The 17,830-nt window shown below is 39.1% G+C and overlaps 1 protein-coding gene across 1 annotated transcript; it reads right to left on the reverse strand.

The window, feature by feature from the left end:
• Positions 1 to 16,853: 16,853 nt before the first annotated feature.
• On the reverse strand, positions 16,854 to 17,552 carry LOC125232725. The gene is made up of 2 exons (XM_048138484.1): positions 17,427 to 17,552; positions 16,854 to 17,348 (listed from the first exon to the last, which is right to left on the reverse strand). Exons 1-2 carry the CDS (start codon positions 17,550 to 17,552, stop codon positions 16,854 to 16,856), a joined length of 621 nt encoding a protein of 206 aa, XP_047994441.1.
• Between the last annotated feature and the right edge of the window lie 278 nt (positions 17,553 to 17,830).

The following is a 17,830-nucleotide window of genomic DNA, read 5'->3' on the forward strand; positions in this document are numbered from 1 at the left end:
GAAAATACTTTAGAAGCCTAGAGCTACGGTTGAAAACATTCCTCGCAGGAATGCCATAGTAAAATATAATAATAGTTCCAATTGGTATCGGTTCTACTATTCTCTAAGGAATTTTTCCCCTCACTAGCTCGGAAACACGTGTTTTGTCCTTTAATACCAGCGGGTAAAAACGCATTTTATCCACTAGTGGGTAAAGTAATTTGACCTTGAATAAAGTCAAATTAACTGCTTTAAAATTGATAAAAGTAGGTGAATCTAGTAATAAAGATGATTTATCACCTGTGGAACTACTGAAAGCAGTGATAAACGCATTTTTTGCGTTGTAGTTTCCTCGCTATAGTGAGGGGAAAAGTTTTGTGTTACACTCGGGTGCAAATGTATTTTACTTCTCGTGTGTTTAAAAACTCGCAAGTTCAGGATTCTATTCTCGAACCACTCGCTTCGCTCGTGGTTCAACTATAGAATCCTTTTACTTGCTCGTTTTTCAATTCCACACTCGGCGTTAAAATACAACTTTGCCCCCTTGTATAACAAATAACTATTATGATGTTACTCTTTATTAAAGTAAGGGCATATTCTAAAGCTTATACCTATGTAAGTTTAACAACATTGCTGTTTGTATGCAAATCAAATATTTATGAATCTCATGTTTTATGCGATAATACTATAAAATAAATTGGTAAGGTAAATAAGGATAATTGTAGATACGGTGTAGTGTGGGTGGACTTCATACTAAGGTTGTAATTAATACACATTTATTTATAATTTATACTGGCTACTTTCGCAGTGATTTCACCAATAAACTTTTATCAGTGTGTTAAACAAGTCCAAAACTTAAGATCAGACACTTAGACATTTGTATATAACTTTTTAACCCCCGACGCAAAAACGACGGGGTGTTATAAGTTTGACGTGTCTATCTGTCTGTCTGATTGTCTGTCTGTCTGTGTGTGTCTGACTGTGGCATCGCAGCTCCAGAACGTTTTTTTAGTTTGAAAGCTGAGTTAGTCAGGAATATTCTTAGCCATGTTTTATGAAAATAGGTTCACAATGTCGGGGTTTTTTTTTCAAAATTGTAATTGAGTGGTTAGGTTGTTACTCATAGTCACATGTGTTTCTGCAAGTTCATGCTTCTAGCAACTTGCTATTCACGGTCAGTGGTAAACGTAGAAATTCTCAATAAACACTTATCATGCGTTTAAATAGGTAAAATATTATTATGAAAGCCAGACACACTTCTCCTTATGACGCACTTACCAGTTACTAATTTTAAAGGTTGACTTACGAGTCAGACTTTAATAGTATTTTATGCAACTGGCGTTTAACTGAGGTCAAAAAAGACGTGTGGCGTGAGTAACAATTTGAGACGAAGCCGAAAATTGTTAATAAAGACGCCATGAGTGTTCTTTGACTCAGTTAAACACCGTTGCATATAATATTTTTCTACGACCATGCACTTACTTTTTCATAATAGTTTTCTAGAATAACTTTCGTGTAATTCGCACTGTTTCCTGTATTTTGACTTGTCGGCCTCCCCTCTGTTCCTGCACTCATCCTGTCGCTCGCACCATCCCCCGGCTGGCGCCCCGCGCCCCCGCTATATCCATTAAAGGCTTCCTAACAATACTTTAAGAGCTATATCGTATGCGCGGGTGCGCGGGGCGCCGGACGGAGGCTGGCATCTTTTATGTAGGGTTTTAAAGATCTATGCACGACACTGTAAATGACGAATAACACTACGGGAGTAGAAAAAATTAGTAAGATACGCCTTATGGCATCAATTTCGGCTACTGTAAATTTTCTTTCTTTGTTCAATAAAGAATAGGTAGGTAATAAATAAATCAATATCAAAAAAGTGTACTACATAATGACGAAATAAATATCAAACAATGAGAATGCTAACTAAGAGTCTGTATTTTAATTAATTTGGTGTTGAATTTTATTTTAACGAATTCTAAAATATTCTTAAATGCATCTCTAGTGAAACATCTGATGTGTTACCTTTATACAGCTTTAACTTCCATTTTGAGCCAAACTTTATAAAATATTAATATATTTTTTTACCTACTCCTTTAATTTTGACTCCATTGTTGAATAATGTTACCAAAAATGTAATGGTCTTATATCATGCTACATATGTAGTAGCCAGTTCTCGCATCGATGACTATAAGGCACTACAGTGAATACACATAATCGTTCACACAGTCCAATCAATCGTTTCGGTCGGGTGCCCCGGCATCGAGTGATGTATTTATATCGATTTTACCGGCTTTTATTAAACTTTGCTTCTGATTCTCTAAGGTAACTTGAGTGACTGCCTTTGTCTTAAATATATTGGGCGACACCTTACACAGATCAACCTAGCCCCAAACTAAGCAAAGCTTGTGCTATGGGTGCTAGACGCCGATATACTTACTTAAATACATAAAAAACATCCATGACTCAGAACCAAAAATTTGTGCTCATTACACAAATAAACGCCCTTACCGGGGATCGAACCCGGGACCGCGGCTTAGCAGAGTCACTACGCGCTAGGCCAGACCGGTCGTCTAATCTTATATGTGAGTACTTTTGGCGACACAACCTCGTTTGTTTAAATGGACCTACCTACTCTTTTGTGACGTCAATGTAAATACGCCAGTACCTTCCACAAAATAAAACTTCTTGTAAATAATTTGAAGTTCCAATAGATCTATTGCGTAATTTATAATAAATTATTTTACACCAAGTATGAAAAAGAGCAGTTATTTTTGGACACAATATTTTATAATTTAAATATAACTACCATCATAGAAAAAAGATCGCATAACATTTATGTTAGACAGGGTGAAATAAAATTCAAACTGTGCATGGTGACTTTTGAGGTCATAATAACAACTTTTTCCCCTCACTAGCTCGGAAACACGTGTTTTGTCCTTTAATACCAGCGGGTAAAAACGCATTTTATCCACTAGTGGGTAAAGTAATTTGACTTTGAATAAAGTCAAAATAACTGCTTTAAAATTGATAAAAGTAGGTGAATCTAGTAATAAAGATGATTTACCACCTGTGGAACTACTGGAAGCAGTGATAAACGCATTTTTTGCGCTGTAGTTTCCTCGCTATAGTGAGGCGAAAAGTTTTGTGTTACACTCGGGTGCAAATGTATTTTACTTCTCGTGTGTTAAAAATAAATCGTGTTTTTTTTCACCGTGTATAAAGATTATGTAATTTGACCATCACATGCTAGTGTTTCATAGTATAGGTAATTCCACGGAGGTTGAAGTGAATGATAACACACACAGCTAAATGAAGATTAGTACTGATTGCAAAAAAAATAATGAATGAAATGAGTGAGTGAATGTAAAAAAAACGATTAATATATTTTTGAAAAACATTATTATTTATTGATATACTTATCATTAATGGTATTAAAAGCAGTAAAATATAATGAACAAATCCTTTTATAAACCACCGTCACTTGGCATATCTTTATCTGATTCGTTAGGATTGATTATAAGGTTTTAGTTTTCGATTAAATCATCTATCATAGGTTCTCTTTCCCTATATCTTTCTTCGTTTTCTTGGGTCTTTCTGAAAATACTGTGAAACGTTTCTTTATCAAGTGCTGCTATTTCTTCGTATAATTTTCTCATGACGCTATTAAATGTGAACTCAGTATTACTAGCTGGAAGTCGCGGTGTCACGAATAAAATTTTGCTAAGGACAAGCGATATTATTTTATTAAATTAAATTATCCGGTGAACTTTATAGCTCATATGAAATTTTACTTCCAAATAAGTATTCAGCTATCGATATATTTTATTTCGGAAGGATGTCCCTATGTTAATTGACGTTATTGCTACCGACTTCTATGTCTGCTAATAAGTAATGAAAAAATAGGTAAACACCATTTTAACAGCTACGAGGATAAAATAAGGCAATTTATTACATATTATCTTTGATTTCTACGATTTATATTACAATCATAATCTGACAATTAATTAATCACATACGAGATATTTTATTTTCTGTTTTGTTTGAAAATTGTTCTATAGACGTAATTCTTAACAAAATAGTAAATATTGTAGAAACTTTTTGGTCTTTCTTACAATTCACTGTTGAATCTGCAGTCAGTACATAAGAACACTAATTTCAAAATCTCGTTGTCATTACATGACAGTGTTATAGTGTGCGTGGCCTCAACTGAGTTGAAACTACCTAGCGTTTCGTTTCGTGAGCGTTTGTGCCATTCGGCTACGCACCCTGGTCACATTAACGTCTGGCTTGAAATGTCATACGAAATTGTCAAACGATTTAAAACGACAAGGTACAGAAATCATCACTAATTTTTGCCGGTCACTGTAGTTCGAACACAGAAAATAGGAACATTATTAAAACAACTCTTTCTCAAACTAACCTAAAATAAATCGTGCATGTTTCCTAACCATTTTCGTAGAAAGTTGATGTCTAAATAATTGTGAAGAAAACAATAAGTCTATCACATTACCGGCAATAGAAACATTCTCATACTTAAATTGTTAGCTATTTAGAGCAATGTAAGTAATGGCCGTAATGCGTGCACCAAATGTTGTTTTGAAGTTAAATGCTTGTTTTGTGAGTGGAATGAGTTTTTAGGTTTTTCTGGTTTCCGTACTTCTGTTATATTTAATTCCATAACCTGGACCTTAGGTCGATTTTTTTATCATTTAGAAGGCAACGAGCACATGTATCATTTACTTACTTGTAAGCGTTTACTGTCGCCCGTAGACAACAGCAACACTCAGATTACTTGGAAGTGTTGGAAGTATGTCGGGTATGTGACGTCACGACTGGTAGCCAGCTGGTCACTGGTAATTTTTTAACCCCCGACGCAATAACGACGGGTATAACCACAGATGTCATATATACCATAGATCAAGCAAACGTATCTACTTAGCGTGTCAAATGAACTCAGTGAAATCCACTGAGTTGTCCGTCTTTACTCGCAGCTTGCAGCTTTCGGGCGTCAATTTTTGTGAGTTGAAGTCAACCAAAACATAAAAAATGCCTCGTTACGTGATATTCAATTGCAACAACACAAAAATTATGAACAATCAAGAGCCTGAGACATATTCAAAATTACAGGCAAGAATCAACTTCAGTACAAAATTTGACACGCTCGGCCCCTATACAAATATATGAATTTGTTTCTTCTATCTAAATTAAGTTCTGTGGGTATAACACCCCGTCGTTTTTGCGTTAGTTTGACGTGTCTGTCTGTCTGTTTGTCTGCCTGTCTGTGTGTGTGTGTCTGTCTGTGGCATCGTAGCTCTCCAACGGATGAATCGATTTAGACTTAGTTTTTATTTGTCCGAAAGCTGAGTTAGTTATAAAATTATTCAGTTGTTGGATAGAAAAGACGGTACCACGGAGTAGCTTTGTCTTCTTTACTAATTATATGGTATGCTTAATGAGAGTGTAATATAGCCCGGCTAATTATGCTTCCAATTTTACTACTACTTATCTACGTTGAATAATGCATCCGTCACGTTTTGGCAAGTACATATGTCAGTGTGAGAGTGTCAGATGTCTTATCCACGTTGATAAGTGATAAAATTGCAAGCATGATAACCCTGCTGGATGACATAAGGTTACTTAGATCCCGCCCACAGATGTCATATATACCACTTATATACAGGCAAGAATCAACTTCAGTACAAAATTTGACACGCTCGGCCCCTATACAAATATATGAATTTGTTTCTTCTATCTAAATTAAGTTCTGTGATCCCGCCTAAACCTTTTCATCTATATTGTTTTTTTTTTCGTCCACGGTTGACTGGTAGAGAATACATAAAGGTTAAGTTCTCCTGTTGTGCTTTTTATATGTAATAAAGTTTAAATAAATATATTTTGCCTATAGTTACCAAAGTTACCAAGCAACAATAGCGGGTCCAATTATAATCAAATTTCCGTAATATTTGAATAAAGTAGTCATTACAAATGGTCACAATGGTTCTCTATTGAAACTAGCTCACAATGAGAGGGTCAACAATGACAGGAGACACTGGGTGGACACAAGTGTAACAACTATAGAATCTGATGGACAAGCACCCCATGAGGGTCGGATGCGCTAAACTTAACGGATGACAGAGTGTAATAACAATTCACCTGACACATGGTTGGATGTTGTTCTCACGTCATCTACCGAACACGTAGTATAGAGTAGTGTTTTGTATTCTTAGATAAGTACCAAAGTTATTTGGACTATTTATGAATAGGTACTATCAAAAACATATGTAACCGTATAGACCGATAAAGTCTAAGAAAAAACACGAATAGGTGGGCCAGCATAGCCACCAAGTGGATGCCTCAAATTAAGCGCGGACGTGGAAGGCCCAGACGTACAGAAGCCTCAGTATCCCGAAAGTTTGCCTTGAGGCTGCTTTACAGTCTACTTCAAATCCAAGATGCAGCTCTCAGTTGGCCCTTCTTCATTTTTAGTCTGTCATAGACTTGGAGCTACTTCAGCGGGACGCACTAGGCCTACTTTGGTGCGTTGTAGTATGAGTTGGCATTGAAGAGCAAGATCTGGCGTAGAAAACCGCTCTGAAGGGCTCCTCTGTAGTGGTGTCAGAACATTTTCATGAAAGCACGCAAACATTTTGGCATGCGGAGAGTGTGGTCACTTGACGGCACCATCTACATCGAAATTATCCTCCGGAGACACTCATAGCGAAACACCTTTGGGGGACGCTCGGCTAGATGGCGCTAATATTAATATTTTACATTTTAAGACATATCAAGCTAAAAATATGGGCCAAATTGTCAAAACTGAGGTTCAAAAGTTTTAAGTTTGTGTTGAGAGATGGCAGTCTATGCACTGTGGTTACACATTTTACTTTGACAGTAACTCTCTATAATACTCGATCCTCTTTGATACTATGAATAGGTTCTTGAGAGCAATTTGGATGCTTTCATTTTGTTCATTTAACTAGTTTGTAGGTAGTTGAAGGAGGTAGGGCATAGCGAATGATATTCCGCTTTGTGTGGTAGGGCACAGCACAGCGGATATCATCTCGCTCGAATCTATGTAGAGCAGAGGCCAACTGGGGAAGTATCTCCGCCTTACAGAAGACCGCAGCCAAATAGCACTAGACCCTATTCATAGTGTTGTGTTCCTGCCGATGAGTAAAGCTGCCAGAGCTCAACGAGGGTACGGTGTGCTGACGGAAGGACTTACGGAACTAATTTGTTCCATCTATTGTCCTTTGAGTTGTCGGCAATCCAAACCCTCCTTAGAACTTGTACAATATTTTTCGCTGTGTAGTACTTAACACAGCCAAAAGGAGTGTACAAGTTTCTAAAGGGTTGGTAACGCGCAAGTGACACTCCTTGAGTTGCAGGGTGTCCATAGGTAACGGTAACCGCTTTCCATCAGGCGGGCAATATGCTTGTTAGCCACCGACGAAATATTAAAAAAAAGTCAATCTGCCTATAAAATAAATTCATTATACAAACGTAAGTATGTAGGTATTACAAAAAGAATCGATCAGTCGAAGGTTACACAAAGTCGACCCCCATTTTTGTCGAAGACCCTCCAAATGTCAAGTGGGTTCTAACGTTTTGGCAATGGTTCGTAAAAAGAGTAATCTCAGCTGACCGTACTGATGGCTCTGATAAGAAAAACTAGATTGAAACAAAATGCCTGAGATAAGACAAAGGGTGGGGTTTTATGATTTCTCACAAGGCTGAAGGAGTAATTTGAGGGTTACCCGATCTTCGGACGATATTACCTATTTGACAGACAGTTATTTGCAAAAAGTTGTGCCGGAGAACTGATAAGTCCATACTGGCAAACATGCCCATGTGATGTAAATAAGACTCGTTTAAGGTCAAATATCACTTTTGTCAAATCGTATGCGAGTTCGCGCGTTATGAAAATAGGCCCTTACACGGTGCGAGCATCGACATGCGAGTTTTGTTACATCGAGGTATTTGTGGTTATGTATCACAATAAAATTCTGAGAGGTATTGCTCCCAGTAGGCGTACACACTAAAGCCTAATTAATCTACGCTATGCGTAGTATCTTAAAAGGGACAAGGTAATCACATAAAAACACGGTCGTGTTTAGGTTAAACTTCACCTCTCAAGAAAGGCAACTGACCCCGCAAATCTAGAAGTGATAGCCAAGCAGCAATCAAATTTCTTACGATATCTAGGCCAGAGGATCCGAACCCAATATTCGATTACAATGTTACCCTGATATCAGCCAACCTAGCCGAAGTGACAATCGGTGACGCAAAAAGGCGACTCAAACGCAGTCTGGCTCTGTCCTGCCACTACAGAAGAGCGTTAGGGAGAGCTGGTTACGATACGCTTACGAAAGCGTAAGTTGTTAATTTGTTATGACATTGGCTAGTTTCCCAGGCCTGTGGCAGTGTAGCCATCTCAAAATCACCCAACTTTCCTTGATCAACTCAAACTGACTCATATCTTCTACGGAGAAAGCTGAGTTTAGTTCTAGTAGTGTTCATGTCTGAGATCGCAAGCCTTTTATTAGATAACCTAACACGACGTTCCCTATTACTTAGACTAAGTGATTGTCTAAGTCGGATATAAGTCGAATTACACTGATTGAGAAGTGGTGTAGTGATGAATAAGCTCTTAATTATATCTTGTTACTTGGAGTAGTTGGCGGAAAAGGGAAAATGGGAAATTCCATGTTAACCAAATGAGATATCCAGGATCATGATTCTATAGTATAAATGGTATAGTGCCTATACACCGTGTTTTTATTGAATTCCGTTAACTGTAAGGGAAGGTTCTTTAGATCAAATACAATTAATTTCTCTAAAAAACTAGCGTGTTAACTCTTACGGTTACCAAGTTATTAAAAAAATAAAAATAATTACTGAACACCTGTGTGACAGCCTTTACCACTTCCTAATGTTATTTGTTTTGATATGTGCCGTCAATCACTTGACACTAACTTGAATGTTATCCTTAAGGGTCTCTCACACTGATTAATTCATTTATTATGTATGAAAACGATGAAAAAAATGTTTTTGCGAATTTAACTAAAAGTGATATAGAGGGTGGTTCCTGATAATGAACCTAACAACGTGTCGAATTTAACGAAAAAAAAAAACACGGTGTATAACTATTATTACTGCATAATGGTTAACGTTATATTATTAAATACGGGAAACAACAATCAATTATATGCTAATAATTATTAAAATTAAATATTCATGTGATCCTTTGAGATAAAACACATCTCAGTAACTTAAAAAAATATCCCTACGCCGTATTGCTTTGTAGGATGCCCAGAAGGTTGGTAACTTTTGTACTCTCTTGGTACTCTTTGCATTGGTCCTCTGAGTAGCAGTACTAATTTGTTGAGCGAAATATTGGCCAGCCCTCCGGTCAGTCAAAGCCTATATATTTTGCCAGTACAACACACAAATGTAAAACAAAGATAACCATCTATACGGTATGGTAAATACTTAAACGATACAGGTATGGTACTTACTTAAGACGATACAATTCTCCATACAAACGCTCTCGACTATTTCCTCCCTGGTTTTAGAAGATAGAGCAATGATTTTTTCAACACAGATTATTATTATTTTTATCTATGTCGGACCGTTTTGATTTTTTTGATATTCTTATTTTTAAAGACGCTAGCGCCCGTCAAAAATTTCTAAAAATGGCCTTATTGATTATGGCGCAAAAAAAGTGTGGTATTCAAAATTGGTAACAATTAGCCAAAAAAACTAAACGGTTCGACACAGATTACTTCCTTGTTATTCTGATCCACAAATTTCGTTACGATTGATTAAGTTTTGAAGGAGGAAACAGTCGAGAGCGGAACCTCGATTTGAAAGATTTTTTCGCAATATCTTTTAACTGAGTTGTTCTGAACGGACAATTTTTTTTGATAAATATAGTTAATAACACTAATATATTTAACTAAAATTCCCAAATTGAAAGGGGGGCTCCTTTCCGTTTTAGCATTTTCGCTCCTGTAGCGTCTTAACCGCAAAAATTATAATATAGTCTTTAATCAGAAATATATTGTCTTCTTCGTCTTTCTAGTTATTTTTGCAGATTTTCTATTACAATTAAGGTATTAAATATATAATTCAAATAACCAACGTTATCATACGTAGAACTGAAGACAAAAGCCAGAAAATACGATTGAATAAGGAAAACGATATAATAAGAACACACCCAGAACCCATAAATCAGGAAAAATTATCCACACCATTGCTTTTTAAAAGCGCTATGGTATGGTCGTCTATAACGGGGCTATAGCAAATATCCGCGCATTAGCATATGAATGGTACAAGCTAAAAAAGCCCCCCAGGTGGCGGGTCGGATATAGGTTCTAGCGGAACTTCCGGTAGCTTGGGCTTTAGGCGTAGGGTGTAAACTGAAGCGGAATAATTTTGATGAATATTTTTTGGTGTTTGATAGTAATGTCACAGTATAATTTGAGTAAATACTATCGTAAAGTATGGACACTCCCGTTCCCGCTGAAAGCGCCGCCCACCCCCTCTCGGTTACCTCACAGTTACCGCCTGTCAAAAATGCGAACAGTCGACCTGTCATATTTCATACAAGCATAGTACACGTTCACCTACACGAGTTTAGAGTTTAGACTGTGTGCTAGGAACGCGCCTCTTTTGTATATTTGATCGCCAGTGTCCGAGGTGTGGTAATGTAGTTATGGAGAGGGAGTGAACCCAAACAACGATACAGATGAAGTGCGAAAAGATTTTCCTTAATTTTTTTACGAAAACGTACGAAAGTGTCATGCTATTTCAGTCGGTCTCAGTACAAGACGTACTGAGACTGTCTGAACTCATTATCATCAACATCATTGGCCACGACATCTTAGCAGATGATTGTTGCAGTGATTTTATTGTGTGGTGCCGGTACATCGTCTTTGATGGCTTGGTAGTCCGATGGCAGCCCGACACCTTTTGCCACTTCTGTCACAGGTGAAACGCGAGTTAAGAGGAAGAGCAGCTCTGAACGGAGCCTTTTCTGCCTACGGTCGGGCCAGGCTTTGTCGTGCTCCGTCACCCCGTCGGATAAGTCACGGCGCCATTCAGGTTTCATGCTAGTCACACTGTCTGAACTAGCATGGCAAATACGAACGTTTCTACTACATGTGTAGATGGATCATGTGAAAGAGGATATGAGAAACAAAGAAGTGAAAGGGTAGTGACCTTGCCTGCTAAGCCGCGGTCCCGGGTTGGATTGCTGAGATGACGAAACGGAGACAAAACTAGGAGAATGGAAGAGGAAGACTAAAGTTGTACCGACTTGGTGACATGAATTGACTGTTGCAAGTAATATTTTGTATTATGAAAATATTTCCATTACTTAGGTTTATCTTTAGTTTAGCTATTAGGATGAAATCTCGTTGCTCAAAAATTTGTCAGAGAATTTTTGGTTTAACTTTATGTCCATATTTTTAACCCCCGACGCAAAAACGACGGGGTGTTATAAGTTTGACGTGTCTGTCTGTGTGTGTCTGTCTGTGTCTGTCTGTCTGTCTGTCTGTTTGTCTGTCTGTCTGTGTGTGTCTGTCTGTGGCATCTTAGCTCCCGAACGGATGAACCGATTTGGATTTAGTTTTTTTTTTGTCTGAAAGCTGAGGAAGTCGGGAGTGTTCTTAGCCATGTTTCATGAAAATCGGTCTGCTATGTCGCGGTCGGGGGTTTTTTCAAAACTTTATTTCCAAGTTTAAGAACTCCTTTTTAAGAAACTCCGAAAACGCCTGTAAATTGGTTTTAATAGTTTATAACATTTTATTTCAGGTGAATGCTGAAAATGAGTGTTATGATGAAGTAACTTACGTGACGTAGGTACAGTCAGCAGCAGAAGTTCCGTAGCTGGCAAGGTGTTCAAAATGAACTTGACACGATCTTATTTTTAAGACAATAAGAGCGTGTTAGAATAATTGTGAACACCTTGCCCGTTACGGAACTTCTCCTGCTGACTGTACACTGTAACTCACGAGCTCTAGTCTTTCACGTTAACTTTTTTTTTCGAAATACTAAGAAAGTTTACTAAACTCCACAATTCGCTATATTCTATCCCTCAGATCCCCGGCTCGCGGACATGCGAAGCACGTTTCGCTCCGGAACGGGCGCGACTGCGCTGATTTCGCCTCCTTTTTACTCCAATGATAGATAGACTCGATTCTTTTATTAGCTGTACGGCTAACCGATTCTTTTGGGGCAGGATTCGGAACACTTGAAAAGCGTTTGATTGGAAAGCTATGTATTTGTTGCGTGAAATGGAATTGGTTTGAAGTTGTTTTCAATCCGCTTCGAGTGAGGGTTTAAAATTACCAGTCCTGTTTTAGTTTCTATATTTTGCTATACTTAATCACGTCGCATTCCATGCATACAAAAACTCACGTCTGCAGAGGCCTACTAAAAGCGTAGACCTAACCTACTGAAGTAGACGATATAGAGAAGTAGTGTGATTATAGACTAATGGGTGAGTAAGTGTTTAAAGCATACAATTTAATTTTTCAAAATTGTACTTCATTGAATAATTGGCAAAGCCACATACAGTCGACTACAAAGAGATGTAGGTATCCTCGTTTTCACCTAAAGAGTATAATATTGTGACTAAGTGGATACATTTCTTTATAGTTGACTGTACACCATTAATAAAAATAATCTGAAATATTTTCAATGTTCGATTAGCAAATGTCGGCCTCCGGATCGAAAGACTGTCGACCCCACTTTGATGTTTGCACAAAGGTTTTCACAACCCTAATCCATCTTTAAGTCCACTATACGACCACAAATTTCCTATTTACAAACTAATATCCCGTAAAACAATTTACTGAAAAACCCCTCAAATAATCCGCTTTCAGCACCATTTGTCGGCCAGGGTTGCCACCCACGGTTCATAAATAATCAAAGATTAGTCAATGCTCAGATCAAAAGGCGAATGGGCACAGACGTTCATAATGCTCCCGGTTAATAAGTAGGTGAATCCATTATGGGCACAGATTAGGTGACAGATGTAGAGTAAATGGGGCAGGTTTTCTTGATTATTCTCTTTACAGGTAAGCTGCTGAGGTTGGGCTGTTTACGTTTATACTCAGCTAAATAAAAACGTGTGACTGTGTTTGTGTCCGATCAGTTTTTTTTTATCTTAACATAGGTAATACGTTAAGATAAAAAAAAGATATAAAAAATCATCAATCATCATACAATCACGCCTGTTTCCCATATAGGGGTAGGCAGAGCACATGAAACTGTGCAGTTACAGTGTCCAAATAAGGGGTTGAAGACGAAACGTCATTGCAGATAGATATAAAAAATGTAGTGCTAAAAGATATGGCTGAATGCAGAGTGTCCGAAGACGACGTCAAGGATAGGGCTGACAAGGAAAGCTGACCCCAACACGTGGGATTAATAGCTTGGAAGAGAGAGGGATAGGTATACGTTATCAAACACCTACATTTTTTAAATAAAAATACCTTAATTACTTCAGTTATTATACTACACATTTCATGATTATTGATAAATTAAAAGGCTTTATTTTTTATATCCATAGGTATATATATTATATATATTTCAGCTAATTCTTCAATGCATATTTATAATGAATTAATAAATTTTTGATTACATATTAGATATCTACTCGTTGCAATTTTACGGTTTACAGTTTTAAATATTACCAGCCTCTTCGATATTTTTATTTAAGTATTTTGCTTCAATCGTGTACTAACATCGTCCGTAGTTCCTGAGCTGATAAGCACCAACCACATCTTCGATATTATCTAATATTTATTAAATTTTTAATAATCATGTAGTACCTAGTGACAAATGAAATTTCAAACCAAAACGAAAGCAATCTCTGTTTCATACTCTGCACCCTCTACGTCACTTAAGGCGAAACGCAAATAGCCCTGTTAATGTGTTTACCAGTTTCACATTTAAAGCGCCGGCGCAAGTAAACAAGTTAAGGACAAACTACTCAGAACCAAAACGTCATATAACAGCCCCAATTAGTACTGTTATATGACCTTTTGGTCCAGTAACAGTAGGGGGTATCCCACGAGTTATTTTCAACGTTTCGAGTGGAATTAGGGAAACAAAGCTTTAAATTGTCGTTACACTTGATTTGTTGCTGATGACAATCAGAATCACTTAAGGTTATGTAGGGTAATGTAAATATGTTTATGGCATTTATTGTTTAAATTTAAGGGCATTTTGCGAAATGAATCTTTAAAAGTTTCTTTCACTGCACTTGCACTGAAAAAGAAACACACATAGGATATACGTAATACAATTATCATACTTACACGTATTATTGTTTTTTTTTATTTTTGGCAGATAATCTATTTTTGTGAACCATGGGATAACCATACATACATATAATACATACATACAATCACGCCTGCATCCCATGAAGGGGTAGGCAGATTTTATCCCAGAGTCGCCTTCTACGACACCCATGGGAAGAAAGGGGGTGGTGAAATTCTTAACCCGTCACCACACACAGGCAGCCATGGAATAACCGATAGTGGTGATAGACAATCGTTGTCCCTGTATTCCTTTTAGCGAACAATCTCATAGAAGAGTCTCGACCAACATCTTGAGAGACACTCACAGGGTGAATCAAGGGTCAGGTGCAGAAGGTCAGGGGGTCAAGGGTCAGGTATTGGACACGCCGTGGATAGTCCAGCGATGTCTCTCTTAGGCATAGTGCGTTTTCACATTATCCGATCCGATACCGGATGTCGGACCGATATCCCATACATTACAGGCGCCATCTTGAATTTTTTCAACTGAAATCCGATCGGATAAAGTGAAAACGGACTAAACCACCGGCAGCTTGGGCTTGCAACCATTGATGTATTTCTATTTTTTTTATTAAAAACACTTTTTATGTAAAAGACAGCCTGAGAAGAAAGTGAAATAAGTATTTAATATTTATACACGAATTCAATTGCCAACGCAAAATGGAGCCCACAAGTTTATTTACGAATGACTTATTATCTAAGCAGTCACTTCTCAGTACAAGTTAGCTCCGTACAATTTATCCAGCGCTGCTCCCATTTATTGCTACTATAAAATAAATCAAGGTGTTCCGACGTGGCGACGCTAACGCGTGGTTGACACGTCGTTGCGATAAGGCCGGCGGTACAAGGACGATTTTATGTTTATTACGCTAATTAAGATTATTGTTTTATAGTTTTAAAGCGGAGAATGACTTGAATATAAACTTAATTTTGTAGTTTATTTGCAAATGTTACAATGTGTTAGAATGTGCTCTGACGTAAATTGAATTACAAGCAATTTGCTTTTAACTAGTTTAATAATGATAAAACTAGTACCGATATTTATTTATTGCAATATTTCCACATTTTCCATTAAAATACACTTTTTCATCTAGACCTGTAGCTGTATTTCTAGAATAAACACATTCCTGTAGGTCTAGCACATGATTGCCGCGAGATAGATCACACGTCTTCTTCTAATTGTACTAATGACACAAGGACGGATAGTCTATCTCGCGGCGACATACTCTCGCGTCAATCATGTTCTAGGCCTTCTGCCCTGATTGAGTCATTGTAAGTACTGTTGTGTTCACAAACACCTTTACAAAGTAACATTCCAGGACCTGTAATTCAGCCAACTCAAAAAGTGGACTAACAATATCGTTCATCTCGTAAAAACGACCGTATTCGTATCGCGCGCAGTCGTCCTTATTTCTCTCGCTTGAAATAGACACTGGAAACAGTTCCAAGTTCCTCTGCTCATGATAGGGTTATAACTCCTCTGACTATTACGTCGGTATTCTTTCATGACACACTAAGATCGACTGACACTTACTTGTTGCATCTCTTTCTAGCTCCTAGTGTGCGAATAGTGCAACGAGTACTTATCGTATGTGAGAGTTTGGATAGGTCCTTCCGAATGAAAATAGTTTGAAACATCGTTATGTTTATTACCCCGTATTTTAGAGCAACTTTTGTTGAAATTAGATAATGAAATTTTAATTTGATAAAAAAAGAATACGGTAGACTTAAATAAAGAGACTATTATCGAAATGACTCGGGTGAAATGGGCTGACATAAAATAAACTTTTAAGGTGTTCAGGAAGATTCTGGGACCCGTGAAAAGAGACGATGGCATTTGGAGAATCCGAAAAAATGCCGAAATTGAACATCTTATAGCCGAACCGAATATAATAGGTGAGACCAAGGCACATCGTCTCCGCTGGCTTGGCCATCTTATAAGGATGGGTGAGGATCGGGCAGTCAAGAGAGCCTATCTGGGTTGTCCAACTGGACGCCGTCCCGCTGGCCATCCTAAATATCGTTGGGCAGATAGAGTGGAAGCAGATCTCCGTGAACTCGGCGTTAACGAGGGCTGGCGAGAGGTCGCTCTGGACCGCGTAAAGTGGCGTGCTCTTGTGTTGGAGGCCAAGACTCACTTTGGGTCGTCGCGCCAACAAAGTAAGTAAGTAGTAAAATAAACTTTTAAATTAGACAAGGTATTGAAAAAGTTTGTTTCTCTGAGAGTCGCAGTTCTAACCTGGATCCCACTGGCCCGGGAAAGACAAGTGGGTATGTCCGACTCCCATGGACTCCCCGTGAACAGGGCAGCGCGAGGCTGGGGTGTTCCGACGCTCGCCTTGGGCGGGGTTTCGGGAACACGGTTGTAGACCACCGTTGCCCTGCCAGCGTTGCCCTTGCGGGCCCGGCTCTTGTGGCTGGTCATGCAGCCTACTCCGCTGAAGGTACCCTTAAAAGACGCTTGAGGGCCTTCCAGCACAGAAACTCTTCAGGCGGGTGATGTAGCTCCCGGTCCATCACCCGCAAGTTTCGGTTAGGGCGGCATCAGTCTCTCTGCGAAGACTCTTCGCCGCCTGCCTGGCCTTCTGCGGCGCTGAGCTCGCGCACTTTTTCGGCGGCCTCCTTTTGCGTCATGACAACGACGCTAAAGGTGGTCACTGCCTCCCACTCCTCTTCACTGCTAAGCATATGGCGTATTAGCGCCGGCAGTGAGAGATCACCCCCTATAACCGTGAACAGGGCAGCGCGAGGCTCATCCCAAGCAGGGCACTCTTCGCGCGTGTGTTGGGCCGTGTCCACTGCTCTTCGATCACAATGGTGACACGCTGTAGTAGGCTCCCTTCCCACCCTCTCACACAGGTACCAGCCGAAGCAGCCGTGCCCCGTCAGGAGCTGTGTGAGATGGAAAGAAGGTGCGCCGTACTTACGTTCCACCCATTCTTTTAGAACGGGCCGAACAGCGGCCGCTTCTTTCTGGTTCCCGGCTAGCTCCCGGATCTCCAAACGCTCGAAGAGCACTTCTCGTGCTTCTTCTCTCCACTTTTGGATTTCTTAAGGGGCAGGCCAGTTCTCTTCCCTCCTTGCTGCCGTCACCCGCCAATAGACCGCGGTTTGAACCTTGGCTTCAAGGTCCCACGGCGGGCTTCCGGCTAGTAGGCTAGCTGCCGCGTACGAATTGTCGCGGTACGCTCGAGCCACCCTGAGAACTATAGCTCGTTGAGGACGACGCACAGCTCTTCTCATGTTGACAGTTGTTTATGTTTTGGTCTATAAAATGCGTCCTCTTCCTCTTACAGCTAAGCAGCATCATGAGATCATCATCTTCCAACCCGAAGGGTAACTAGGCCTTATTGGAGTTAGTCCGGTTTCCTCACGATGTTTTCCTTCACCGAAAAGCCACTGGTAAATATCAAATGACATCTCGCACATAAGTTCCGGAAAATTCATTGGTACGAGCCGGGGTTCGAACCCGCACCCCCGGATTGAAAGTCACACTTCCCAAAAATCATCATGAGATTCAA

The sequence above is a fragment of the Leguminivora glycinivorella genome, chromosome 13 (genome assembly GCF_023078275.1).
Source record: "Leguminivora glycinivorella isolate SPB_JAAS2020 chromosome 13, LegGlyc_1.1, whole genome shotgun sequence".
In the NCBI taxonomy this organism is placed as follows: domain Eukaryota; kingdom Metazoa; phylum Arthropoda; class Insecta; order Lepidoptera; family Tortricidae; genus Leguminivora; species Leguminivora glycinivorella.